The sequence below is a fragment of the Arvicola amphibius genome, chromosome 9 (assembly GCF_903992535.2).
Source record: "Arvicola amphibius chromosome 9, mArvAmp1.2, whole genome shotgun sequence".
Taxonomy (NCBI): Eukaryota; Metazoa; Chordata; class Mammalia; order Rodentia; family Cricetidae; genus Arvicola; species Arvicola amphibius.
Window position 1 is genome coordinate 114,752,735 of NC_052055.2, and position 23,708 is coordinate 114,776,442.

At 52.2% G+C, this 23,708-nt stretch overlaps 1 protein-coding gene across 1 annotated transcript in view; it reads right to left on the reverse strand.

The window, feature by feature from the left end:
• Positions 1-265: 265 nt before the first annotated feature.
• Positions 266-23,708, reverse strand: part of Rsph14 (radial spoke head 14 homolog) — a 73,276-nt gene continuing 49,833 nt past the window's right edge. Inside the window, exons 4-6 of the mRNA XM_038343242.1 lie at positions 4,132-4,357; positions 2,224-2,360; positions 266-507 (exon numbers count right to left, since the gene is read on the reverse strand). Coding sequence (XP_038199170.1) covers positions 266-507; positions 2,224-2,360; positions 4,132-4,357 — 605 coding nt within the window. The remainder of the gene's footprint in view (positions 508-2,223; positions 2,361-4,131; positions 4,358-23,708) is intronic.

Consider the following 23,708-nt stretch of genomic DNA (forward strand, 5'->3'; position numbering starts at 1 on the left):
ACTCTGTTCTGATATCTGCCTTCTATAAGGACTTTGGATCCAAGCAGAAAATATTTGTACTGGGGTTACCTCCTCCTACGCAACACCATGGGATGGACCTGTGCGTCCCAGAACCAAGCCCTTTGGGGTCTAGTGTTTCTTCTTTGGCAGGGGAGAGCTGTGACATTGTTCCAGGAACATAAAATGACACTGGAAATCCAGAATAGAAGATTCAACTCATTTATTCAGGCCTGGAAACGCCTATCAGGTTTGGCCCATAAGGAAATCATGGCCTCCACTCAATCACTTTGATGGCTACTTGGGCTGCTCGTTGTATGGCCTCATTTTTATGCATCTGGAGGAGACGGAAGGTGGGCACGTGGGGCTGCAGTAACATGCGGCCCTCGGGGGCCTCAGCCAGCATGGTGAGGGCTTTGGTGGCATTCAGACACACCTTGATCGTGGGCGTGGAACAAAGCAACTCCAGGAGTGGTCTAATGGCCTCTGCGTCCAGGGCTGCGTATTTCCCTATGGGCCACAGACACTGAGTTTCCCAATCATCTGCACAAGAGAAGCTGTCTCCCCCGGTCCTTCTACCTGGGGTACCTTAAGAGCAATACCACCTGTGTCCACCTGCTTCTCCCCCGCCCCCCCCCCCCGCACCCATCTTTGCTGCGCTGTTCCACTGAGTCCAACCTAGGCTATCCTTTTCCTCCTCTGCCTGTTCAGTTTCCTAACCAGCCTAGTTATGTTACCCTACCCCTGTCCTGTCATGCAATCAGCCTCCATAAGACAAAATACATAGTATTGCTAAAGGAAAAGAATCAATCATATGTTCATGCGTCAGGCGTTTCTTGAGCAACTATTCTGCACCTGACACACAACATCTATGGTAGGTCAGAGGTGCAGCTTAGCGGTGGGGCCCTCCAGCGGCTCTCAGAGGAGGCTGGACACCTGCCTTATGCCCTATCCCCTAAATGTTGGCTTCTCCACACCTTCTGTTATTCTGCCTCTTCAGACAACTGTAAACACCCAAAGCCGAGACCTCTGTGCCCCATCATCCAGCTCAGGGCCTGACATGGGCTAGGGGCTCAGAGACCCAGCTGGGAAATGGTGATATATCCCTAGGTCCTGGCCTTTGTGTCTCTAGCCATTGGCCAAGGCCTGAAGGGTCCCCAGCCTTTCAAGTCCTCCCACATAAGCTTGGGCTGAGGGTTCCCACAATGTGAAGACATGTGGGGTGCCCTGATCCACACACAATCAGAATTCCCTTAGGGAGGATATATAATAGGAAGGTGCTATAGACTCTGCGAAAGCCCCAACCCCTCCTCCTGTGTGTCTCGAATCTACTACTGGGGTCCAGTGGGGAGCCAAGCTGATTATAAATCCAAGACCTACAGAGTCATCAGGAAACAAAGAGAGCATCATACACAGGGCTGGAGTAGTGGAGTATGAACCAATCAGGAAGGCCAGATGGCTTTCAGAAGGTATGAGGCGCAAGACAGGAGAAGGCCACATCTAGTTTGTCTACCCTGGTCTCTTCCCTCAGCCAGTGGTTGGGCAGCTTAGCCTTGAAATCTGCTAGCTGGGAATCCTGACCAGGGAGGGGAGGGGAACAGGTCAGGGGAAGACACATCTATATTTTTATGTGTCCTACCCCACAACTTGATAAATGTAGTTATGACCAAGCCATTTTCCCATCTCCCTCTTTTGTGTTATTTTAGCTCTAGGAGAAGAGGCTTATGATTACACACACACACACACACACACACACACACAACTGAAAGTAGCAAAATTATTTTTCAACGAAACACATAAGGTCAAGGGCTACAGGATCTGATTCACCCCAGGAATAACAGAACTATAGACACCAAACTCATCAATCTCATGGTTCAAAGAGACCTGAGTCTGAGGCAAGGTCGTTAGGTCAAAGGAATGATTTGCTGTAGAGGAGTATAGGTTCTACCACGAGTAGCTTGTGAGAGATCACTGGCAACCCACTGAGTCCAGGAAGATGAGAGAGATCTAAAACCTTGGGCCAAACTTCAAAAGCTCCTCAGTGATAGGCCAGAAAGTGGATTTTCATGGAGCCTAGAGATCTCAGGGGTCAATACTTCAGCCCTTGACATGAGAAAGAAGCATTTGGAAAGCTCACTATGGATGCTGACAAGCTAGGGGGCCTTACTCTCCCCTTCTGCCCACACCCACCCAGCCTCGGGAATCCAAAGGGCACCCTTGCCTTACCTTCAGTGGTCACTGTCGCATGCATCAGGGCCCCAGCCGCATTAGCCTGTACCTCTTCCTCAGAGTCCGACAATAGTTCCACCAGGATTGGAATTACATCGTTTTGCCACACCTGGTTCTTGCCCTCCAAAGGGACGCTAAGGCAGAGAGAAGACAAAAGGAGGTAAGGCCTGGGAATATCCCGGCACCCAGGCTAAGATAGGGCTTGTGCTGGGAGTGTGGCTTAATGTCAGGGAAAGAGATAAAGAAGCCCGGCGGAGTGAGCGAGCGTCATTCTAAGCCAGGCTCATAAGTAAAGGTGTGTTCGTTTATGTGGAAGAGTAAGACCCAAGGGTGTGACCCACAGCAAGACTATCTATCTGCCTCACCCTGAGCTGGCTTCTTTACCAGGGAAGCACCAAGCTGCTCCACAAATCAGGGAGTAGCTTAGTGCCGAGCACCTGCGGGCACGGGTAACTCTCAGCTTAACTCTCTGTCCCAGCATTGTATGAAGCTGTGAAAATGAAGGTAATGAACTTCCCGAGAGTTTCTCAGCCATGAGAGGGCCAGCATTTCCTGGCGAGGAAGCCCTCCTCACAGGCTGTGTCCCACACAGCGCACAGACATCCCAACAAACAGCCTTCAACTTGACCGTTTGCTCACCGTCTCAGCGCTTCACTGCCTACAGAACTCTGGACGCCTCAGGTGTTTTACGGGGACGCCTCAGGTGTTTTACGGGAAGGCTGTTTAGGAAACAGATCCCGCAGCCACTTCTCTGTGATACTGCGCTGCTATTGGCCGTCAGTCTTTATCGACCCTGGGGCAATTTATCAGGAACGAAGAGTCCTGGGTGTACCTGCAGGACTGTCCTGGGCTCATTTACTTGGTGACACAAGGCAGGTACTAGTCCAGACACAACGGTAAAAGCTGAGTTTATCTGCCTCGGCAAGTGAGCACGTGACATTTGGGAGCCTGTTATCTAGCCCTTCGTCTACAGCAGCAAAGAGAACAAACCTACTGCATGAGTGACACACATTAGTAAGGGGTGGTAAGGAACACAGGCTGATGGGAGAGGCCAGAGGGACAGGGCAGAAGCTGCACTTTGATGAAGTTCTGTTGCCAGAGCTTCACTGGCTGGGGATGTCTTACCAAAGACCCGACAGCCATAGATACGGGTGAATATGAGTAATAGTGAGCATTCCAAACCAGCATCCCAGGGGCTGGGGCAGGCCCACCAGAGATGCTACCCTGGCCCTCTAGCAGGACTCCCAGATAGAAGGAAAGCCAGGACTTAAGGAATGGCAAGGCCTTCCCTCCCTCTCGAGCTGAGGGCAGGTGGGCACAGACAAAGGGGTTTCCAGAAGCACAGGACTAATTGTGGGGAGGTTCTGTGCTACCCCCGTTTCCAGGCCAGGATTTAGACTGTGATGCTATGTGACCTCGAGCAAGTGGCTGGACACATGCTTCCGTTTTCTCCGCTCCAAAGGCGGACGTCTCCTTTCTTGGAAGTTGTCTAGCTGCTGCCGTTGACGTTCTAGGCGGTGCCTGACAGGCTTGCATACTTAATGACCACTGGCTATCGTCATGATCACTGGAGTCTGTCTGCTTGTCTTCCTCATGGAGAAGTGACCGATTAGCTAGGTTTGTCCAGGATGGGAACGCGAGAGAGTTTCCTGGGATATAGGCCAATCTCAGGCATCACGGCCACACTAATGGAAAAGGTACTCTTCTGACCCAGTGTCCTCTTCCCCCAGGGCACAAGGAAGTCAGAGGGAGGATGCGTGGATGGATGCTCTTGGGTTCCCTGGCAGACGCGGCTAGGTAAAGCCCCACCGCTGATCTACTGAGAGGCCAGGAGGAGTTTGCTACTTTGACCCTCAGCAAAGACTCAAGGAAGTGACCACTCAGTCAACACACAACAGACCTCACCTGATGGCAATGAGTGCCCGAGCAGCCTTGCTGCGGATTTGGGGGTTGGCGCTAAGGAGCTTCTCCTTAAAGCGGGGCACAGCTTGGCTTTTTAGAGCTTCAGTGGCATCCTCCTGCAGGCATGGTGCCAGAGTGTCCAAGATGATCTCCTGAATGTGTTCCTCCTCTACCTGCAGCTTCCGTACTAGTGACGGGATCAGGCCACTGTTGACGATGCCCCGGGCACCTGCAGAACAGGAAAGGGCATTTATTAAAGGGTCCTTTCCCCAATTGGCCTGCCTAAGTGAGGGGATTGATCCGAGGAGTGGGCAAGAAAGAGTTCACAGACGCAGGGTGTCTGGAGACAGGAGGCCCTGGAAGTGACGGAAGATGGATGCCTTTTGGTTGCCCGTGCACAGAAGCCTGAGAGGCTGCATCTCACTGCTGAAGGTCCGGGCTTACAGAGAGAGACCCTCTGTCTGCCATTCTATTATGGTTTGTGTTGGAGCCCACAAGACTATACAGTGAATGCACAGCTGACCAATAGACAAATCCACTGAAGTGTGTGTGTCCACGTCCACGTGGAGCAGCCCGTTTCACAGGGCTGCAGAAATGCCTGTCTTTTGGAAAAGTCACTGTCGTGTTGGTAAAAAACCTTGTGAAGCTATGATTCTTCCCTTCGAAATGGGATTTGTTCCCAAAACACCTCAGCGGTGTGATTTCTACACGGGCAACGGAGTGACCTTGCTCCATTCCCTCATACCACGAGGCTTTGGGTCAATGGCATTCACTTTTTGTTCTAACAGTCAAATTTACATAGAGTCAGTCCCACAAAATTACCTGCTAACAGAACACATAGAAATTTCTACAGAAGACAGTCACTGAGCAGGATGGCAAGGTGCCCCACCTTTGCTAACAAACAATTCTTGGTGTCCCCAAAGCTGGTTATCACCAAAGAGATTAGGTGAGGAGCTGGTTGAATCCAGGATTCAGGGATGTTTAGTAGCTTTATCTAATGGTTTGGGATGTCAGGTACTTCCTCTTGAATGCTGTCCTTTCCCTGGGCCGGGCCACTGGTTCCAGAGTACAGCTTTGTCAGGTTCTACCTGCCCCTTTCTGTGATTTTGATAGGCATATTATCATTGTCCTTGCCTATGGAATTTTCCAACTATGCCTGTAAAAACTAGATCAGTCCCTACTCTTCTCCTCCTCGCTACTTCTTCTACTTCTTCCCCTTACCCTCCTTCCTTCTTCTCCTAATTCTTCCCCTTACTCTTCTTATTCTTCCTCTCCTCCACGCCCCCTTCCCTTCATTTCTTCCTCTTGCGTGAAAAATAAAGAAGATGCAGAGGTGACGTACTTGAGTTAAGTTTTACCCTCGGATCCTCACCTGCCATAGACATCCAATTCTGAGCCCTGAGGGGGTACTGAGGCTGGTACTTAAGACCCCCGATAGGTTTGGGCATAAACTATCTCTAAAGGTTCACAGGTTAAAGACTTGGTCCCCAATAAGTGCCTCAGCTGAGAGGTGATTGGCTCATGGTGGCATTTACTTCATTAATTAGCCTCATCGATGGTGTGATCCATGATTACTTCATAACTGAATGAGCTAATAAGAAGTGGGGTCTATTAGAAGTAGGTCACTGGGGTTGAGCCTTTGAAAACTATGTCTTGCTCCCAACCACCACCCCTTCCCCTCCTTCCCTCTTCCTCTTTCTCTCCCCATCCTTCTCCCTTTTCTCTGTCTCACCTTGCCCCAACCTACCCATAAGGTTGGCAGTGCTGCTCTGCCCCAGCTACTTTAAGATGCTTTGCCATGAAGCCATGTGAACATAGGCTGAAGCCTAGGAAACCGTGAGCCAAAGCAAATCTTCCCTCCTTTACATTGATTTTCTGTAACTGGAGACTGCGTTGTCGTTTCCTGGCTGCCCAGACCCGAATAATCACACAGAAACTAACTATATTAACTACAACACTGTTTGACCAATGGCTCAGGCATATTCCTAGCTAGCTCTTACATCTTAAATTAACCCACTTCTATTCATCTATGTATCGGCACAAGGCTATGTTTATCAGTAATGTTCTGGGATCTTTCTTCTTCAGTGGCTACTTAGCATCTCCTTGACTCCACCTTCTCTCTCCCTCTATCTCTGTTCAGATTTCCTGCCTGGCTTTACTCTGCTAAGCCATTGGCTGAAACATCTTTATTCATCAACCAATAAGAGCAACACATATACAGAAGGGCATCCCACATCAATTTTCTCAAGTTATTTTGTCATAGGTAAAGGAAAACCAACCAAATTCCCTCCAGAGTAGTGGGGAAGCACTGGGCTTCCTTTCCCATCCAAACCTTGCCAAAGCTGCTGGAGCCTGGAATAGAGCCTGAGAAAGAAAACAGCATCTCCTGTCCCCTAAAGATCTGTGTCCCCATCTGAAAATGGCAGGACTCTGGCCAAGGGGTTTTGGGAATCCCTGGGGCAGGACTGTGCTGGTTTCTATTCTCACTGTTCTGACTGAACACACAAGTGACATGAACCCTGCGGGGACAGTCGTTCGTGGTAGGGAAGGCACAGCCACATATGGCTCCGTAGTGGTGGAAGCACAAAGATTGGACCCCTGACCAACTCATATACCTGCAGAACAGGAAACACACATTGGACAGAAATGGGGGTGGGGTGGCGGGCTATAAATTTTAAGGCATGCCCCCACTGACCCAATTCCTCCAGCTAGGCTCCACCCCCCCCCAAAGGTTCCAAAAATCTCCCTAAAACAGTGTCACTAGCTGAGGACTGAATGCTCAGTGCATGAACCCGTGGGGATGGGGCATCTTACAACCAAACCATGGGGCGCAGATGCTAGCAGCACAGTGGGAGGGCACCCCAATAAGTGGGACCTACCCCTCTCCTTCTGGAGAATCCAGAACCAGGCACAGACAGCACCCGGAGAGCCCTGGGCTGTCAGAGCAGCCTTCCCAATTCACAGCAATGAAAAGGGAACAAAAGGGAGCTCTCTTCCCTGCCACACAAGGGCCACCTGTGACTACCGCCTGGCAGTCAGTCACACTGCCAAGCCTCTTCAGCAGCCCACTGTGCCCACTACAAAGCCTCCCGTTGCCCCTGAGGAGGTAGCCACCAGCAAACATCTCTCTTTTGGTCTCCCCAGTTAAACCCTCTAATTTACTCTAGAGAGGCAAATGAACAGGTTAATTAGCCTAAAGGTCTCTCAGTGCCAATTAGCACCAGGGAATTTCCTCTTTGTGGGCATCACCCCAGCTTTCCTTCCCCGGTCCCCCGAGGATGTCAGATGGCAGGTGACTGTGGTGATGGGGCAGAGAGGTGGGGCAGGGATCTCAGCAGCTCTCACTGCTCCTCAGGTTCCCTGGTGCTCTTAGCCCGCTTCTCCCTGGGGTGTCTGAGTGTGACAACTAGCTCTGCCCATTCGTGCTGGAAGATCTCAGGACAGCTCAGGGAAGCCAATTTCCTCCTCACTGCTTCAAGTGAACTGGGATTTTTTGGGGGGGGGGGGTCTTTTTTTGTTTGTTTTTTATTTCCCACCCAGACTTCCATAGCCTAGATTTGATGCCTAGATGTGTCTTTTCCCAGCTGTGTAACTTGAACCTATTACCTAATCTCTGATCCAGGTTTCTTCAGCACCGAAATGGACCTCAGTGTTCAACGCCAGTAGAAGCTGTGCATTCTCTAACTGGGACTTGATTCTACCCTGACTTAGACCTGTGTCTAAGCTTCTCTGGAAACCCGGGGTGTTGAGGAGGGGAGACTGGTGTCCCTGCTGCCTGAATTGAGACAGACACAGGCTAGGGGAAGGATGAAGGGAGGTGAAGTTAGAAACGTTATAATATTAGAGGCACTCTCTTTGCCTCTGTCTAGCCCCCCCCCCCCCCCGGTAAGGAATTGAGATCCAGAGAGCAAGTCTAATGCCCAAGGACTTGCCAGCTGAGGGCAAAATCAGGACCCTCGGGAGCTCAGATTTTGTTTCCCAGGCATCTGTCTCCAGATACCACTCCTAGGAATACTAAGCCCCAGGACCAAGATTCATTTTGAGACCAAGGGGGGAAATCAAAAACAAACTTTGTGCCGGGTGTGTTTTTTCTGCTCATTTACATTGCTTCTTTTCGGCTAAAAGATGAGTAGCAGGCCTGGCTAGTTCTCACTGACCTGGGTGCCATCCACAATGTTGAAGTTGGGGATGGGAGACATGAGAAACAGGGAACCATACCGCAGAAACCCACCCGCTGTCACCACAGGAGAATCAGTGAGTCTTGGAGGCAAAGAAAGGCAAAGCATAGAACGGACCCTGCCAGAACCAGTGCCATCTCTAAAGGCAAGGACCTGGAGGGCTGAAAAACCAGAGAGGTGCAGGACACCTCCAGCCCACACCAGGGTATTGGGAAGGCTGGTGGAGAGCCAGCTGGGGGTGGGGGCAGGCAAGTCATTAGGGAACACGTGTCCCTGTGATTCCACAGAAGCAACAGACTCTACCCCGCACTAGGCCTTGGAGACTGACTTCTCAGCCTGTTCTTATTTTCTCTAGCTGGACTACTCCATATTTTCATTATCTGATTATTCACTGCAACACAGCTCGCCCTGTCTGTGAGGCCACGCCTAGCTCAAATAATACAATACTTACTACTCACTTTCTTGGGTGGGAAAAGCCAGTCTTAAATATCTCTGCTGGTCCTCAATGGTACCATTAGCTAGCTGTGACTGTTCCTAGTATCCTTGCATGTCTGGTAGGCGCTAGTGTGGACAAGTTTGTCTTTCCTAGGTTCTCAACAGACCTCACATTCCTTTGTGCCCACCTGGGAACTCACTTCTCTCTGACACCCGGCCATCCCTGCTCTTGCCATTGCTCTAGCCCAAGCATCTTTATAAAGCTAGTCCAGGGTTTGGTTGCTCTCCTTTCCCTATGCCCCCAAAGTCTCCACTTGATGGCTATGACTGCAATACTAGAAGGATGAATGGTCATGCTGTCTTTCTACCCCCTTTCCAGGGTTTTCTAAAAGGGTGCAGAGCTATATTCTAGAAGTATACCCCACATGGGGACCACCAGTAAAAAGACCAGGTGAGCACGCCGAGGCCACCAGGAAAAGACCAGGTGAGACCAAAGTCTCTCACTTGGAGGTAGTCGCTAGGATCAGGTCCAGAAGGCAGTAATCAGCCCTGGCAGACTTCAGGGGCTAGCCTCTGCTCCCGCACCTAGAATGCTATAGGGGGTAATTAATTATTGCATTGGTTTTACCCTCTGCAACGGGCTGAAGTCTGACCCCTGAACCTGCTGTGCAAACTGCCTCTTCCAAGCCCTGGTCCTTTATGTCCTACGTACATTAACCATCTGAGCAGTGTATAGTACCCTCTTTGACAGATTAGGTAACTGACGCTCAGCCAGGTCCCAGTGACAGAAGACTGGCCCCACAGCCTGATGACTTGGTAGACATGTTCTTCATCCATTAGCCACATTTCTTTAGTCCTCATTGGCCACGCATTGTAGTATGTCTAGGTTAGCCTCAGCAGTATCCGTAACCAGCAACCTGTTCATTCCCTACAACTTTAGGCAGCACTTTCACAAGTGGACTGCCCCACCCTGCCACCCCCACCCCGGATATGCAGGAAAACAGTCTCCACTTAATAGCAGAAGAACCATTCCCAGGGAGACGGTGGGATGGTGTCCTCATTCCAAAGCATACGACTGGCCGGTATCAACATGTGCTCATGGACTCCAAGACACATAGTATGTTCAGGGTTACAAGAATGGAAAAGACAGAAGGGGCACTACTCTGATGCCCCCTGGTCTAAGTCTTTCTTGTACTGGAATGAGATGCCTCCAGCCAAGACCCACACATGAGCTTCTCCTATTGGCGGAATCTCACAGCCTGCTGCACTTAGGTGCTTTTTGTCAAGGGTCCGAGGTCTCTAGGGGAGTCTCCAAAGCAGGCGGGGACTGGTCTAGTTCCCTTGGGTTTCTCTCTGGTGGGGTAGGAGGGTCTCCTAAAAGTGCCCCTACGTGTTGCAAAGGAGAGCAGAAGAGATGACGAATGACATGTTCCGCGAACCTCGCCAGCTTAGCCAACCCATCAGCGTTTTCAAGCTCCCTAAAGGATTTTTGAGACGATCCAAGGAAGCCAGGACAGACAACACTTCGCAAAGAGACGGGTGGGAGAGTAGGTTGCCGGGGCTGAGTTCGAACACCATTGAGGTAGAGACTAAGGAGCAAGCAGGGTGCAAGGAACCAGGGCTACGAAGCTCTCTGGGTGGGTTTCCCAAGATGCTAGAAGTGGCTTCGGCGAGGCTAAGCGCAGTGCAGTGCTACAGTCTCCGGAGCCAGCAGCGCGTGCGGTACGGCAGCGCGCACACAGCCGCGGCCCCGCCCACGTCCGTCGTTATTGGACTGTTTGTACGTCCGTCGGTCACTATCGACCAATGGAAAATGAGCTGGAGCTAGTGGTCCGGCGACAGCGCGTGGTGCGGGGCAAGCGAGCGGCAGACCCCGCCTGCGGTTGGCCTGGCAACGGGCTGCGCTCGCGACTCCGCCCCCTGCCGGCGGCGGCGCGGTGCGGAGCGGGTGGACCCGCTTGCGGGCGGCGCGGGAGGGCGGAGGAGGGAGCCAGGGCAGCGGAGCGTGTGTGCCACCCGCGGACCGGTCACGTCCTCGCGCGGGCGCCAGCACCCGCGTCGTGCAGAACCAGGGCGCCACAGCCCCACGCTCGCGGGCCCCGCCCCGCCGGGTGCAGCTCGACAGACGCACGAAGCCGCGCCCGGGAGGTGAGTGAGTGAGCGCACCAGCGGCCCCGGCGCGCACAGCTGAACCCTGGGCTGGGGGCGCGGCTGGGGCTCACCCCACCCCCACTCGGGCCCGAGCTTGGGGCCTTTGTGCTGGGGGACCCGAGAGCTATAGGATTAGGGGTGCAGAGACAGGGATGCCCCGCCGGGTAGAAGAGCCGCGAGGGTGGGGTTGTCTGCGAGGTGGGCAGGGGTGGCCACGGCCCAGACAGGTGCCTGGGGAGGGAGGCACGGCGGCCCAGTAACCCTTGGATGGGCTGACCGCCGCCTGACGAGATTGGGCAGGGGGCGCCGAGGGTGGTGTGGGGCCACTGCAAGCCCTGAGCAGCTGCGGGTGCGGAGCCCAGGCGGGCGACCTGCGGGAGCGACGCCAGGCGGGGGTCTCTCTCCGGGGGCCAGGGGTGCAGGCAGCCGCAGGTGTCAGGAGCTCCGGCGCTTGGCCTTGATAGAAAGGGAAGAGAGGGCCCTGAGGCCCGGGTACAACAGCTCGCTGTTCTCGGTCATCGCTCTTGCAAGGGAGCAGGTTCCTTGGAGGCATTTGGAGCCAGAGATGAGTATCGACCTGCTGCGATTGTAATGTGTTCCTGGCTCAATATTTTTTTCCCTTAAAAGGCGGTGGGGAGTTTGGGGAGGGGTGTGAGGGCCTCTGCTTGGGATCCTGCGGTGGAACTATGGGGGCTCTGCCTTTAGGGAGGTGCTGAGCCTGTCTGGATGAGGATGGCAGGAATCTGCCTAGGCCGGGAATTGGGGATCCTGTTACAGAGAGGAGGATGGGAAAGCGGTGCCAAGTGAGACCAGGGTTCCCTGGAGTCTGAGTCTCAGGGTGGAGGGACCAGCCTGGTAACCGAGGTCGCCTTGTCTGGGGAGGGGTTTGGGGCAAGACACCTGAGCCCTGACAGACTCTTTTCTGCCCAGTGGTTTTCCCCGCACTAGGAATCATCTAGTTCTGCTAACCTGGCCCTGGTCTAGAGGAAGCTGCTTGGCCAGATTCAATTAAGCAAACATTTACTGAGTGCTGGCTCCCCCAGGGCCCGGTGCTGAGGTGGAAGGGTGGGAGTGGACTGGGCCTGCCCTCCCAGGACTGATTTGCCTTCTTATGGGAGAAATATGGCTGTGCTCTGATAACCAGGCCCTCGGTGTGGTGCAGGGGGCTTGGGAGGGGCCTGAGAGAGATTCCCCTAAGCTTAGGTCAGACCTGCCTATGGGCAATGTGACATTTGAACTGGAGCTTGAAGGACACGGGCACAGTCAGAATGAGCAATGTGGGCAGAGGGGAGAGAATGAATGGAGAGTTGGTTGCTGAGGCTGCGGGGTTGGGTGGAAGCCCAGGGTATATGGGGGGGGGGGGGTCAGAGGTGTGAGGGAGAGGTGGGAGGTGGGTGAAAGGCCAGAGACACACATGAAGGGAAGTGGGCAGAGACACCATGGCCACACACCATTGTTTGTTAGGCTGTCTCAGTGGAGCCTACAGCCTCTGGGTCTATAAAAGGGAATGGTTCTCTGACCACCCCCTGGAACTGAGTTGTGTTACAGAAAGAACTTCAGAGAGCAGAGAGGGCTCCTGGCCACCTGGGTCTGCCCTAACAATGCACCTTGTCTCTGGTAGAGCCAGGGCTCTGGGTAACCAACCCACCCTGCCCCCTTCTTAGCCACGATGAAGTCACCTGCTTTGAAGGAGACAGTGTTTAGCTGGTGAGTCTGGAGTTGGGGAGGATAAAAAGCAGCGGTACAGTAGGGACCATTGAGGGACCCAGGAAGCTACAGAGGGCTGCCCCATGCTTGGACACAGTGGTGCCCCCTTCCGTTTGCCTTCTCCTCTAGACGGGAAGAGATGCTGGCATTTGGTATAAAATTCTTCCCAGGTACTCCTCTCCCAGACGCTCCTCTGTGAGGCGGGTTATGAGTAGACCTGGTTCTTCCCCCTTAGGAGGCCAATGCCATCACCTTCTGCCCTAGATCTGCTCTCTTGTTCCCAGAGATGTTTTTATGATTTTCTGTCAGAAAGACCCGGTTCTTACTCATCTTGATAGTGTGCCCACCATGAAAGATAAACACACACACACACACACACACACACACACACACACACACACACACACACACACTGGGTATTGGCTGAGGCTCAGAGTGCCGCAGCAAGAACACAGCCTGCCTGCCCTCATGTAGTACATGATCTGTCCCTCCTGCCCTGACCCATTCCAGGAACCTGCTATGGAACTCAGGGTTTGAAGCATAGAGAATAGATTCTTTCTTCTGTTTCCAACCTCCTAGACCTTTTGGTCCCTACAGATTTTTTTTAAAAAGAAGAAGAAAGAAAGAAAAGTGTCTCAGTCTGCCCCTCAGGAGATCCTATGGAGAGTCCAGCAGTTTCTGGGTGGCCGGATACAGACATCACTGCCAGGAGGCCCCTGCACGGAGGCTGCTGGGAGAGGGTGTCTTCTTGCAGATAGTTTGAGAATGTCTCTTCAGTCTAGCTACTCAGTAGTGTGGTATGTGAACCTGGATGACAGTGTGCTTGCAAGTGTGTGTGCGTGCACGCAGGCAGACGTCTGTGCTTCCTCCCCTGGAGGCAAGGACAGAGCATGCCTATGCCACCTCAAGACCAAAAGCGCTGGGTGTCTGCAGAGGTGCGTTAGCTGCTGCTGACTGTGGCTTTGCTCATGGAAACTCTGGAGGAAGCAGATAGCCCACTGGTCTCCCAAAGCCCCTAGGAAGGAAACCTAGGGTGTCCAAGCCTGGGGCAGCCTGTAAGGAACATGATTTTAAAAAAAGAAAAAGTGTTCCAGACAGACTCCAAAAGTTCAAAAGTTTGCTCCAGGCAGGCAGAGGCCACGCTGTACTCTATGTAGCCTAAGGAGGGCCCAGGAGCACCAGGGCTTTCAGTGACTGAGAGCCATTAAGCAGGAACTCCGGTGTAGGCTTCAGAAGCCATGGAGACAGGCCCTGGTCCTGTTACCTATAGTACAGACCCATCTCCTCTGACCCTTCTCGTTCTCATCAGTAAAGACCTAACAGTGCTGTCCGTGGTCCCCACATCAGCCATCCATTTTAATGTATCCACACTGGAGGAGAAGCGCAAGAGAAGAGGCAAGACGGTGGTGAGTTTGAGGCCAACCTTAGCTATATAGCAAGACCTTGTCTCAAAAGTTCAAAGTGCAGTGGCTGGGGGAAGAAGGCTCAGTCAGTAAAGCCCTGCCACTCAAGCATGAGGGCCAGAATTCCATCCCCAGGACCCACATAACAAAACCATGTGGTGAGGTGCATCCTTGTAATTCCAGGGTTGGGCATGAGGACTAGAAACAGGCAAGTCCCTGGGGCTAGCTAGCCAGCCAGTGTAGCCTAACCAGGCAAAACCCAAGCCCATGAGAGACCTTCTCAAAAAACAAGGTGTACAACACTCAGAGAGATGTCCTCCATGTGTATGTGTGTACATGTACACAAACATGTTCATATGTACACGTGAAAGAAAAGAATAGGTGGCCGGAACCCAATGCAAGCATATGGGTAGGGTCTTAAAACTGGGCCAGGTAAGGCTCACACTCCAGTGTGAGGAGCACAGGGTAGAACAGAGGAAGATCTGGAACAGTTGGAGTGTTTAAAGCTGCTCTGCTCTGCTGGGTGTATAGCTCTAAGCGGGAGAGAATCATCAAACAGGGAAGCCCTTGGTTCCATCCCCACTACCAAAGAGCTATGATTCTCTAAGTAAAAGAAAAGTAGACTGGGCTGGGATGAGACCCTGAGAACACTGGGGGTGACGCAGTATTTCGGGCGAGGGACTGGAGAAGGGTATGAGTCAGGCGGGAGCTCTGGGATTTTGTCTGAGCCACTAGAAGGATATCGCTGGCCCGGCTAAGGAAGGAGGCTCACCAAGACCCCTGCAAGAGGAAGAAACTTGGGAATCTGATGAGACTCGGGCAGGTATTGACCAGGTCGTGGTCAGAGCTAGAGTCAGTGGAGTTGTTGGCATCGAAGTGTCCAGGAAGCTGTGGGCCAATGAGGTCGCTGAAGGCCCAAGGTGGATAGGACCTGAGAGGATAAGGGTGAGGTAGGAGAATTGACAGACTGGTTAGGTGGGAACACCCTTGGGATGGTCCATCAGGATGCTGAAGAAGGCATCCCAGGATATGGGGTGGGAGGGGTGTAGGCAGAGACCACTTGTTTGTTTCCCAGCCGCCTAGACCCGAAATAATCACACAGAAACTATATTAATTGCAGTACTGTTTGGCCACTAGCTTAAGCATATTTCTAGCTAACTTTTATATCTTAAATTAACTCATTTCCATTATTTTATATTTTACCATGAGAGTCATGGTTTACCTTTGCGCCAGCTACATGGTTTCTCCTTTGACTCCATCTACTCAATAGATAGATAGATAGATAGATAGATAGATAGATAGATAGATAGATTTTCCAGCCTAGCTATATTCTGTAAAGCCATTGGCCCAAAGCAGTTACTGTATTAACCAATGGCAATAAACATATCCACAGCATACATCACCTCCCACATCAGGGGAGGTGTTCTGTATTCAACAGTGGGGTTGAGCGCCGTAGGACGCCCTGGCTATGCTACTGATTGGGGTTTGGTAAGAAATTAGTAAGCATTTCAAAATGGCCACAGCTCAGCATCAGGCTTGACTAAGGACCCTGTATAGCCACCTATGTGTATGCCCGTGAAGCAGGCCTACTTCTGGAGACTGTAGGAACAGTTGTAGTGGGCAGAGAAAGAGGCCTAACAAGTTGTCCTGTGACGTGCCTGCTGCCCTCCCTCCGCTCCGTTTTTCCTTCCCCAGAGTGGGGAGATCGGCTGTGTGGGGTCAGTCAGGACTAGCCTGTGATCTTGCCTTTGATCTCCTGGCTAGGGATCCCAGAGCCACTCATTAAAACTTGCTCCCTGTCCGTTATCATTTCTTCCCACCTCCATCTTTGTCCTCAGTGGCCAGTAGCCACCCAAGACGGCAGGTAGCGGGAGGTACATCTTGGAGCCCACCCACAGTCAAACACGGGGCAGATGTGGCTGGCAGCTTCATACAGTGGCTGCCGTGAGTTTTTTTTTTTTTTCTCTCTCTCCACAAAAGCCTGCTACATCACAGAGTTTTGAGTTATTCACTTCTAAATTAAGGTATACGTCTCTTTTAGCGATGTCCCTGGAGAACCCATCAAGAAGTGCTAGGAAGCTAGATTGTCAAAAGCCACAGTGCGGGGAGGGGCCTTCCGGTGTCAACCCCAACGTTCCTTCTAGCAGAATCCAGCTAGAGGTACATCCTGTCCCCAGGGCTCTTGTGGCCATGGCCATGCTGGCGTGGGCTGTGGTCAAAGCAGGCCTTTTGAGAGAGAGAGACCCCTTCTCCTAGGATGGAGAACCGCCAGGACAGGATTCCTGCATGGGCCTGGCCTGAATCCTGATTCCTCAGAGAGAGTGTCCCGTGCGCCACAGGTGTCATGGTCCTTTGCTGAGTTGAGTCGGAGGGATGTAGACTGAAGTTAAGATTTCCCTAGAGCCCAAACATGGACGTCCCCAAGGAGAACTTACCAAATCTGCCCTGTATTTCACAGCCACATGCCTCCCAGGGGTCAGGCGATGTTTGTTATCCCCTCACAGTGGTGGAGGGACCTGTTTCTACATCAGTTTTAGTTGAGGAGACCTGAGACCTGATGGGTGTGGCGGTGTGGGGTCCTTCAGTGCCTCAGTAGACCCTGAAAGCCACTGCCCTTGACAAACCAGGCTCAGGAAGGGCATTAGGGAACCTGGGAGTCTCAGCAGCCTGGGGATAGCTCAGCTTCCTACTCTGTAGACTGACTTTATCCCCCAGTAGGCCACAGGAAGCATGCTGGAGGCTACCTGGCTGGACCCATAGGCCTGGAGCCAGGGGTGGACCTGCTGCTAGCTCTCAGGCTCTGGCCTGTGCTCCAGCCAGAGCGGTGGAGTTGCAGCAAACCTGGGTATTTCCCATCCAGCCCTTTCGTTCTGGCTCCACGTCTGGTGATGGGGTGTGCAGCTCCAGGACTGGACTTATTTCCTTAGCCCTTTTACCCCTTTGGACCACATTTTCCTTTTCTCTAAAGGGGTGAGAGGAGTAAGCAGACTGTGACGTTCCTTGTAGGCTAACTGTAGAGAGCTGAGGGTCTGCTGCCAGGTTGGGCACTCAGCATGGAAGCTGGCCTCACCCGCCGTCTTTCCGCTTTCTCAGATCCTGCCTAAAGTGAGTTGCCTGACTCCTGGCATCAGCATTGTGGGCCAGATTTCTCCACAGGACAGAATGGGCCTTGCAGTTGTCGTGGCTTTCACATAGGGCCACACACTGAGAGAATTTTTACATCTCTGACCCCATGCTTGCTCGAGTCTGGCTGGGACCTCACTATAACCTTATTCACACCCTAGGCATGTGTCTATGCCCCTCCCACTTCTCCCCCCACCCCTTGCCAGTCACCACAGTCTGACCTATTTATTTCCTTTATTTGCTGTTTATTGTTTCCTGGGTCTGAATGAAAGAGGTGTGAGACTTGAACATAAGAATAACTCCCAGGAAATCTGTTCTTGGGGAACAACCCCCCAGTAAGTGGTTGTACCTCAGTCTGTCCCTCGAGTCCCGTTCTTGCAGAGGGTTGGCATGTGCTAACTGGTGTGAAGAATGGTGGCCCCGGCTTAGCCCTTTGTTCCAAAGAGAGATGAACACCTATCACAAACCACCAGCTGGGCCCCGTCAGACCTGGCCATGGTTCACGTGCCAGACAGACACCAGTCAGTTGCCTAGCTGCTGAGGCTGGGTCAGACACCTCAGACTGACACCTGGCTCCTTGGTGATGTGGTGTGCCTCAGTGGAACCTTGATAAAACGAGGAAGTGGAATTTACAGGGAAGTGATGCAGGAGAGGTGAATCGTGGGAAACTGCCCTGGGGGACGAAACAAGATCCCGATGGAAGGAAAGCGGCTCAGTCAGTGGCTAAGTGGTCCCAGATCTGAAAACAGCGTATCAGGTCAGGTCAGCAGGGCTGCTAGCAAGAGTGACCTGAAACACTCTTATCCTCCCCCACTACCCGCCTCACCTATATTATTTTATTTGCTCAGTTTTGTTTAATTTTTGCAGTACTAGGGGTACTTTGCACACACAGGCAAACCCTCTACAGCTGAGCTATCTTACCAAACCTCCTCCCTACCCTCATTTTTAAATCAGAGACTCTGGGCTGAGTGGAGGGTACGGAAAGCTTTCCTTTCTTGTTCCAGATTCAGCGTGGCCGCCTAAAGCACGCTGTGGCGAAGAGGACTCTAAGGCCGTGTCATAGTTCAGAGGGAAACAGTCACGGTTGGCTAGTGATAATCCTTAAGAAGTTCACCAGGCAGGGTGGAAAGGTGCCTGCCGGCAGCTAGCCAGCCGGCTATTACAGCCTGCCTGTTGCCTGGCAGCTTTGACTCATTCTATATCTCCTTACTTGGGGATGTATGTGGCCCTGACCCCTTCCCCCATGCATGTATGCATGCATGAGCACACTTACGCACACACACACACACACACAGGAAAGGAATCCTCACTCTCAACATTCCTGTCATTGGCATCTGGAGTCTCTGAAGCAGCTGGGCCACTGTCGTTGACTGTCCCTTCTGTCCACTGATGTCTTGTCTCCCTCCCTGCCCCATAGCAGCCTCACTGTGTGGACCGGGCGAATGAATGAATGAGCTAGTGAATCAGAGAGGCCACTTAGCAAGGCCAAGCTCCTCTCAGGCATAAGTCTCATTCCTGTGTGGAACCCTAAGAAGCCCGCCTGTTTGAGTGGACCGGGTTATGGTGGGAAGAGAGCGCTAAACTACGGGTTTCCGCAGGAGGTATTGCAGGAGTAGGGATAACGTGGGAGAAGGAGGCAGAGTGACCGGAGCATGACAAGGTGTGTGAGCCCTAGACTCTGAGAGACTCACTGTCCTGACCTGACCATGGAGAAAGTGACCAGGGTGAAAGTGGGAAACCCCCCTAGCTGCTGGGGGAGCCCTGGAAGGTTCTCCTAGATGAGGGTTGGCAAGATAGACTTAACAACCTTTTAACAACCTGGCTTCAGCAAGTCCTAGACCTCTGTGAGAAACAGCTTGACCTGAAGTGGTAGTGTGTGCCCTTCTGCCCTCTATCCATGCTGGGCTTGGGTAGGCAGAGCCAGGTGAAAGGGGGCCTCTGGGACAGGTTAACAGTAGTCTGTATGTGAGGGTGGGGGTTCATGCTGACGGATGACCTGGCCCTGTGCCTCCTCCCCGAACTCCACTCTTCATGGCGTGTCCTCAGGGTCTTAGTTGCCCAGGTCGTGCGCATGCTCAGACCTGTTCACCTGCCCTCTCCCCCCTCCCCGCCTCCAATTGCCCTGTGAACCTGCGTCCAGGAGCCTCACGTCCATCCCCGACATGAGTGTAGGTGCAGATGGTCTATCCTCAGTCGGACATTTGCTGCAGCAGAGTTGCCCCCTCACCCACTCTGTTACCTCTGATATGCACTGCAAACATATTTCTTGATAAATGCTGGGAAGAAAAATAATTAGAGTGTTGCCTCTATTATCCAATTTCTGATTAATCAAACTCTCTTTGTCCTCGGCCAAAATCTATTCATTTCCCTTAAACACTGGGCTGATGCCAGGCATCGATTTCCTCTGCGATAACACCACACACACACACACACACACACACAGAGAGAGAGAGAGAGAGAGAGAGCCTGCCCTGTGGCTGGGACTGCACAGAGGCTTTGGTGGGGCCACTCCTGTTTCCCCGATTCCACCTGCCTTTTCCAGGAAGCTTTCCAATTATATACCAGCACCCTCCTCTCTGACCCAGCTCTTGGGGTTCCTTGGATCAGCCCCCCCACACACACACACATCCATGGTATCAGGTTATAGGTATGTTCTGGCTCAGGATGCATTACAGCCCCTGGCCCTTAGCCTCTAGGGCTTAGAGATGTCTCTGACACTGGCACAGGAAGAAGGTCAGTGCTAAAGACGGGAGAACAGGCCCATTGCGGGTTGGGGAAGGACTTCAAAACAGCTTGGAGTGTATATAGGGAAGGCAGCAACAGCCCCCCAAAATATACAGGATAAAGGATGTCCCAGACTATAAACCTGGTCACTCCTCAGCAGGACAGCATGCCATCCAGGGGAAGGGGTATTCAGATATCCCTTCTCCCATCCCTAGCTCAGTCATTCTGTGCTGCTTACGTCATTGATCATGATTCAGAAAGGGGTTAGCACCCACTGTACACGATCTATGCAGTGACATGTCGTGGAAAGAAACGGTACCGTGAGGTTAGACTTGGATATTTGGGTCAGGGTGATTGGTTTTGCTTGTAAGGAAGAGACATCTAAACCATTGGATGGAAGATGTCTCTGAACAAAAGTCCACAGGCTTCGACAGAGATGGAGGGCACAGTTGTCCTCAGTTGAGAGGGATCCCTTCATGATAGAGATCACTGGGGAGATGAGCAAAGGAGGGAGTGGGGGCAGGGAGGCAGGTGAAGAGTGTGCCACAGCAGAGCCCCTGGGCCCTGGCAAGACCGCAACCCCGGCTCTGAACTAAAATGGCAAGAGACAGAAAGACGGCTTTAAGAAGCACAGCAGGGAGACACCAGTTGCCTTATGTCCAATAAGAAACCCTTAGCTGCTGGTGGAGCACCAAGGACATGGGTGACAGCAAGGGACCCTGTGAGGTCACTGCTGCTGTCCAGGTGACAGACTAAGCAGATTAAGCTCAATGACCAGGTTATAGATAGAAGGATAACAGAGGGGCCCAGTCCTGGCCTGAGGTGCCCGTTAGAAAGGCAGTAACCGGAAAGTCCACTGAGCATAGTGTGCTTGCCATAATACTCCCAGGAGAGCTTGGTCATGTGGCCACACTGTCACCTGCTGGTGTGCTACACTCGTGGGCGTCTGCAGCAGGGCCCTGGAGCCCTCTTCTTTGGAAATACTTGTGTTGATCTGCCTCTTCCTCAGAGTGCACAGCGGTAGAGCTCTTCCCCCTCCTAAGCTCCCCCTGTGGTCAGGCCAGTGCTCCTCCATGGCTGGAACTTCACAGTACTTATCTACGGCCCGATGCCGTCCTGAGCCCCACCCCTCACTCCCTGAGAATTCCTCCTGGGTGTTCTCCTTCTGCTCATCATGGTATAAGAATGCTCAGTAAGCCTCTTTTTTTGTTTTAGTTTGGTTCTGTTTCTTTGAGATATCCGCCTCTGACTTCCGGTGCCTCTTAAGGACCTCACCAAGATTGTTTATCAAGGTTTAGAAGGAACTGCAGGTGCAGATGCTCACAGGAGTGACCTGTTGTTGGCGAAGGCCCCAGGCAGCTAACTAGCCACAGGTGGATCTCGCGCTGACAATATGCACTTTCCTGCATTTCCTGCCCTTCTCTGCCCTGAGGAGGATCCCAGCATCACACTGGCTATGTGAACTGAGTCTAAACTTAAGAGTAAGTTTAGATGGGTCCAGAAGAGGGCTGTGGGGCAGAACGAGGAAGAAGGGGAAGCAGGTAGATAGATGGGAGGTGCACCTTGTGTTCCAAAGAGCAAAGAGAAGAAAGGGGCTTTGGGAAGCAGGGCTAGATTATGGATATCTCAGACAAGGGCAGGAATTTGCCGAGGTCCAGTATAAAGGTTATCTCCCCAACCCAAGGACCTGATTAAACAAAGTTAGCCTCCCCAGGCCACAGCTCCCCCAGGTAGCACACCATTTAATGTGGCGCTCATTAAAGACCCTACCTCTTGGCTATCTTTTCTCCCTCCTTCTCCTCCATAGGTCAAATTCTTCATCTTTACCTCTTCAGTCCTGGCCAGATTTCCTTTTGAGTCAGTGTTCCCAGTGAAGCTATCCCCCCTTGTCTGGTCAACCTTGGTGGCTGCTATGGGCCAGAAGATGTGGCTGGCCAGAGTCATGGAGATACAGGAAAGGGTCTCTCTAGTGATCTTACCGTCCTTTAGTAGGACACTAATAGGCCACTGTGGCCTGCCTAGCTGTAGCAGAGCCTTTGGTTGGGTTAGGGGCTGTCTGGGGAACTGGGTCACTATATACACACTCTTGTACATTATAATATCTACTTGGACTCTAGGAGAGAGGGAGGAAGGGAGGGAAGGAGGGGAGAGAAAGAGAAAGAGAGAGAGAGAGAGAGAGAGAGAGAGAGAGAGAGAGAGAGGGAGCACTTGGAGGTGGCAAAGAAGGAGGACCTGCTGCCAGTTTGCAAGTCAGGAAGGTTGTAAGGGAAACATGAAAAAGCTAATCCAGTGGCCAGGGCCCTCATGACTTTGTTTGCAAAAATACCACAAACATAGTCATGTTTTTCTAAGCCAAATCAGGAAACCCTGCATTTTCTATCAATTTTCAGACACTTGCAGGGTTTGTGATAAATAAAATGCAAAATCATTTGCAAGCCTTATTGAAACTGGCGAGCGGAGGATGGGAGTTCTCCATTCTCCCTGTAAAGCGTGCCTTCCCAGGATAGCGGTAGTCCTCCAGCACCCCAGAGCACTTGTCTTCCCACCCCTGTGTGTCAGCTGTGTTTGTCCCAAGCGTGTTTATGGCAGCTGTCCTTATTATAATTATATCCTTGAATATTACATAAACGAATAGAAGATGACTGTCAAGGGGGCTTCTGTCGAGATCACAGCGGCTGATTTGTGAGTCCTCAAGAACTGGGCGTAGTTTGGTTTGGTGTGGGTAAGACAATTTAAGTCTGGGCACAGGGAGTAATAACAGCCCGGGGTTTGCAGAGCAGCTCCTTTCTCGCCACGCTGGTGTTGGGGAAAGTGCGCTGGGTGTCGTACAAGGTGCGCCGCTGTAGTTAAGCAAGGACACCACCGGTCGCTCCAGAATGTGAGCCGGAGCTTGAGGGAAGATCCCAGCCTCACTGCACCTTCTCACGGGAATGTACTCCCATCTGTATTAAGTGATAAGGAAGCATTTAAAGTGCTTAGCTTTTGTTCCTCAGCGTTCTCTATAAATCTCTTCTCATTAAAGCAGCAAGCCAACAGCCCCATCTTTGATACCAGTGTTTGGTGATTAATGGGTATCAGAAATGCATCTTAATAATTGATTACATTTAAAGTTGGTCTCCTCGGTTGCGGGTGTCTACTGTTTGTTCGCATGGGAGGTGTTGTCTTTCTACTTGAGAAAATGTAAACTGATGTACAACAAACATAAAGTCACAAGGGACAGACCAAGGGTGGGAGGGGACTGCTCGGTAATGAGTAACAGCTCCCAGGGAAGGCCAACCTGAAAGCCCCTTTTTCTAAGGACTCTTAGAAGTTGCCAGGCTCGGTAGAGGGAGAGTCTAGGGGCAACCTGAAGGGAAGAGATGCTCCTGGCATGGAAAGTGGGACAGAGGTCCAGGAAGCAGTAAGAGACATAGTTAGACAGGGACCAGAGGGAGAGGGCACGAGCAGGGGCGACAAGGACTGGAAACGGGGTCCTCAGCCAGGATGATGAGGAGAGAATGGAATATGGAGGTGGGGCAGAGGACACAGGGCTAGGGCTGGAGGGCTGTAAAGAGAATATAACTGCGGACTGGGACAGGGACCAGGAGGGAAAGACACCAATTGAGGGCTAGAGAATCAGGAAGAAAATATGGCCTAAGAGCCTAGGAACCTGGGAGGAGAGGGCACAGGATGAGCACGTGCCTGGCACAGAATATGTAGGAAGTGATTATCTCAGGCAAGGAGGGCTCGGCAGTGAGAGAAGCCTGGGACTCCTGCCCATGTGGATGAGGGAACTAGAAACTTCTAAGTCTGGGGTCTTTGTTGGACGGGCCTCCTGTTCAGGAAGGATGGGTGGGATACCCATCTAAGGGAGATGTAT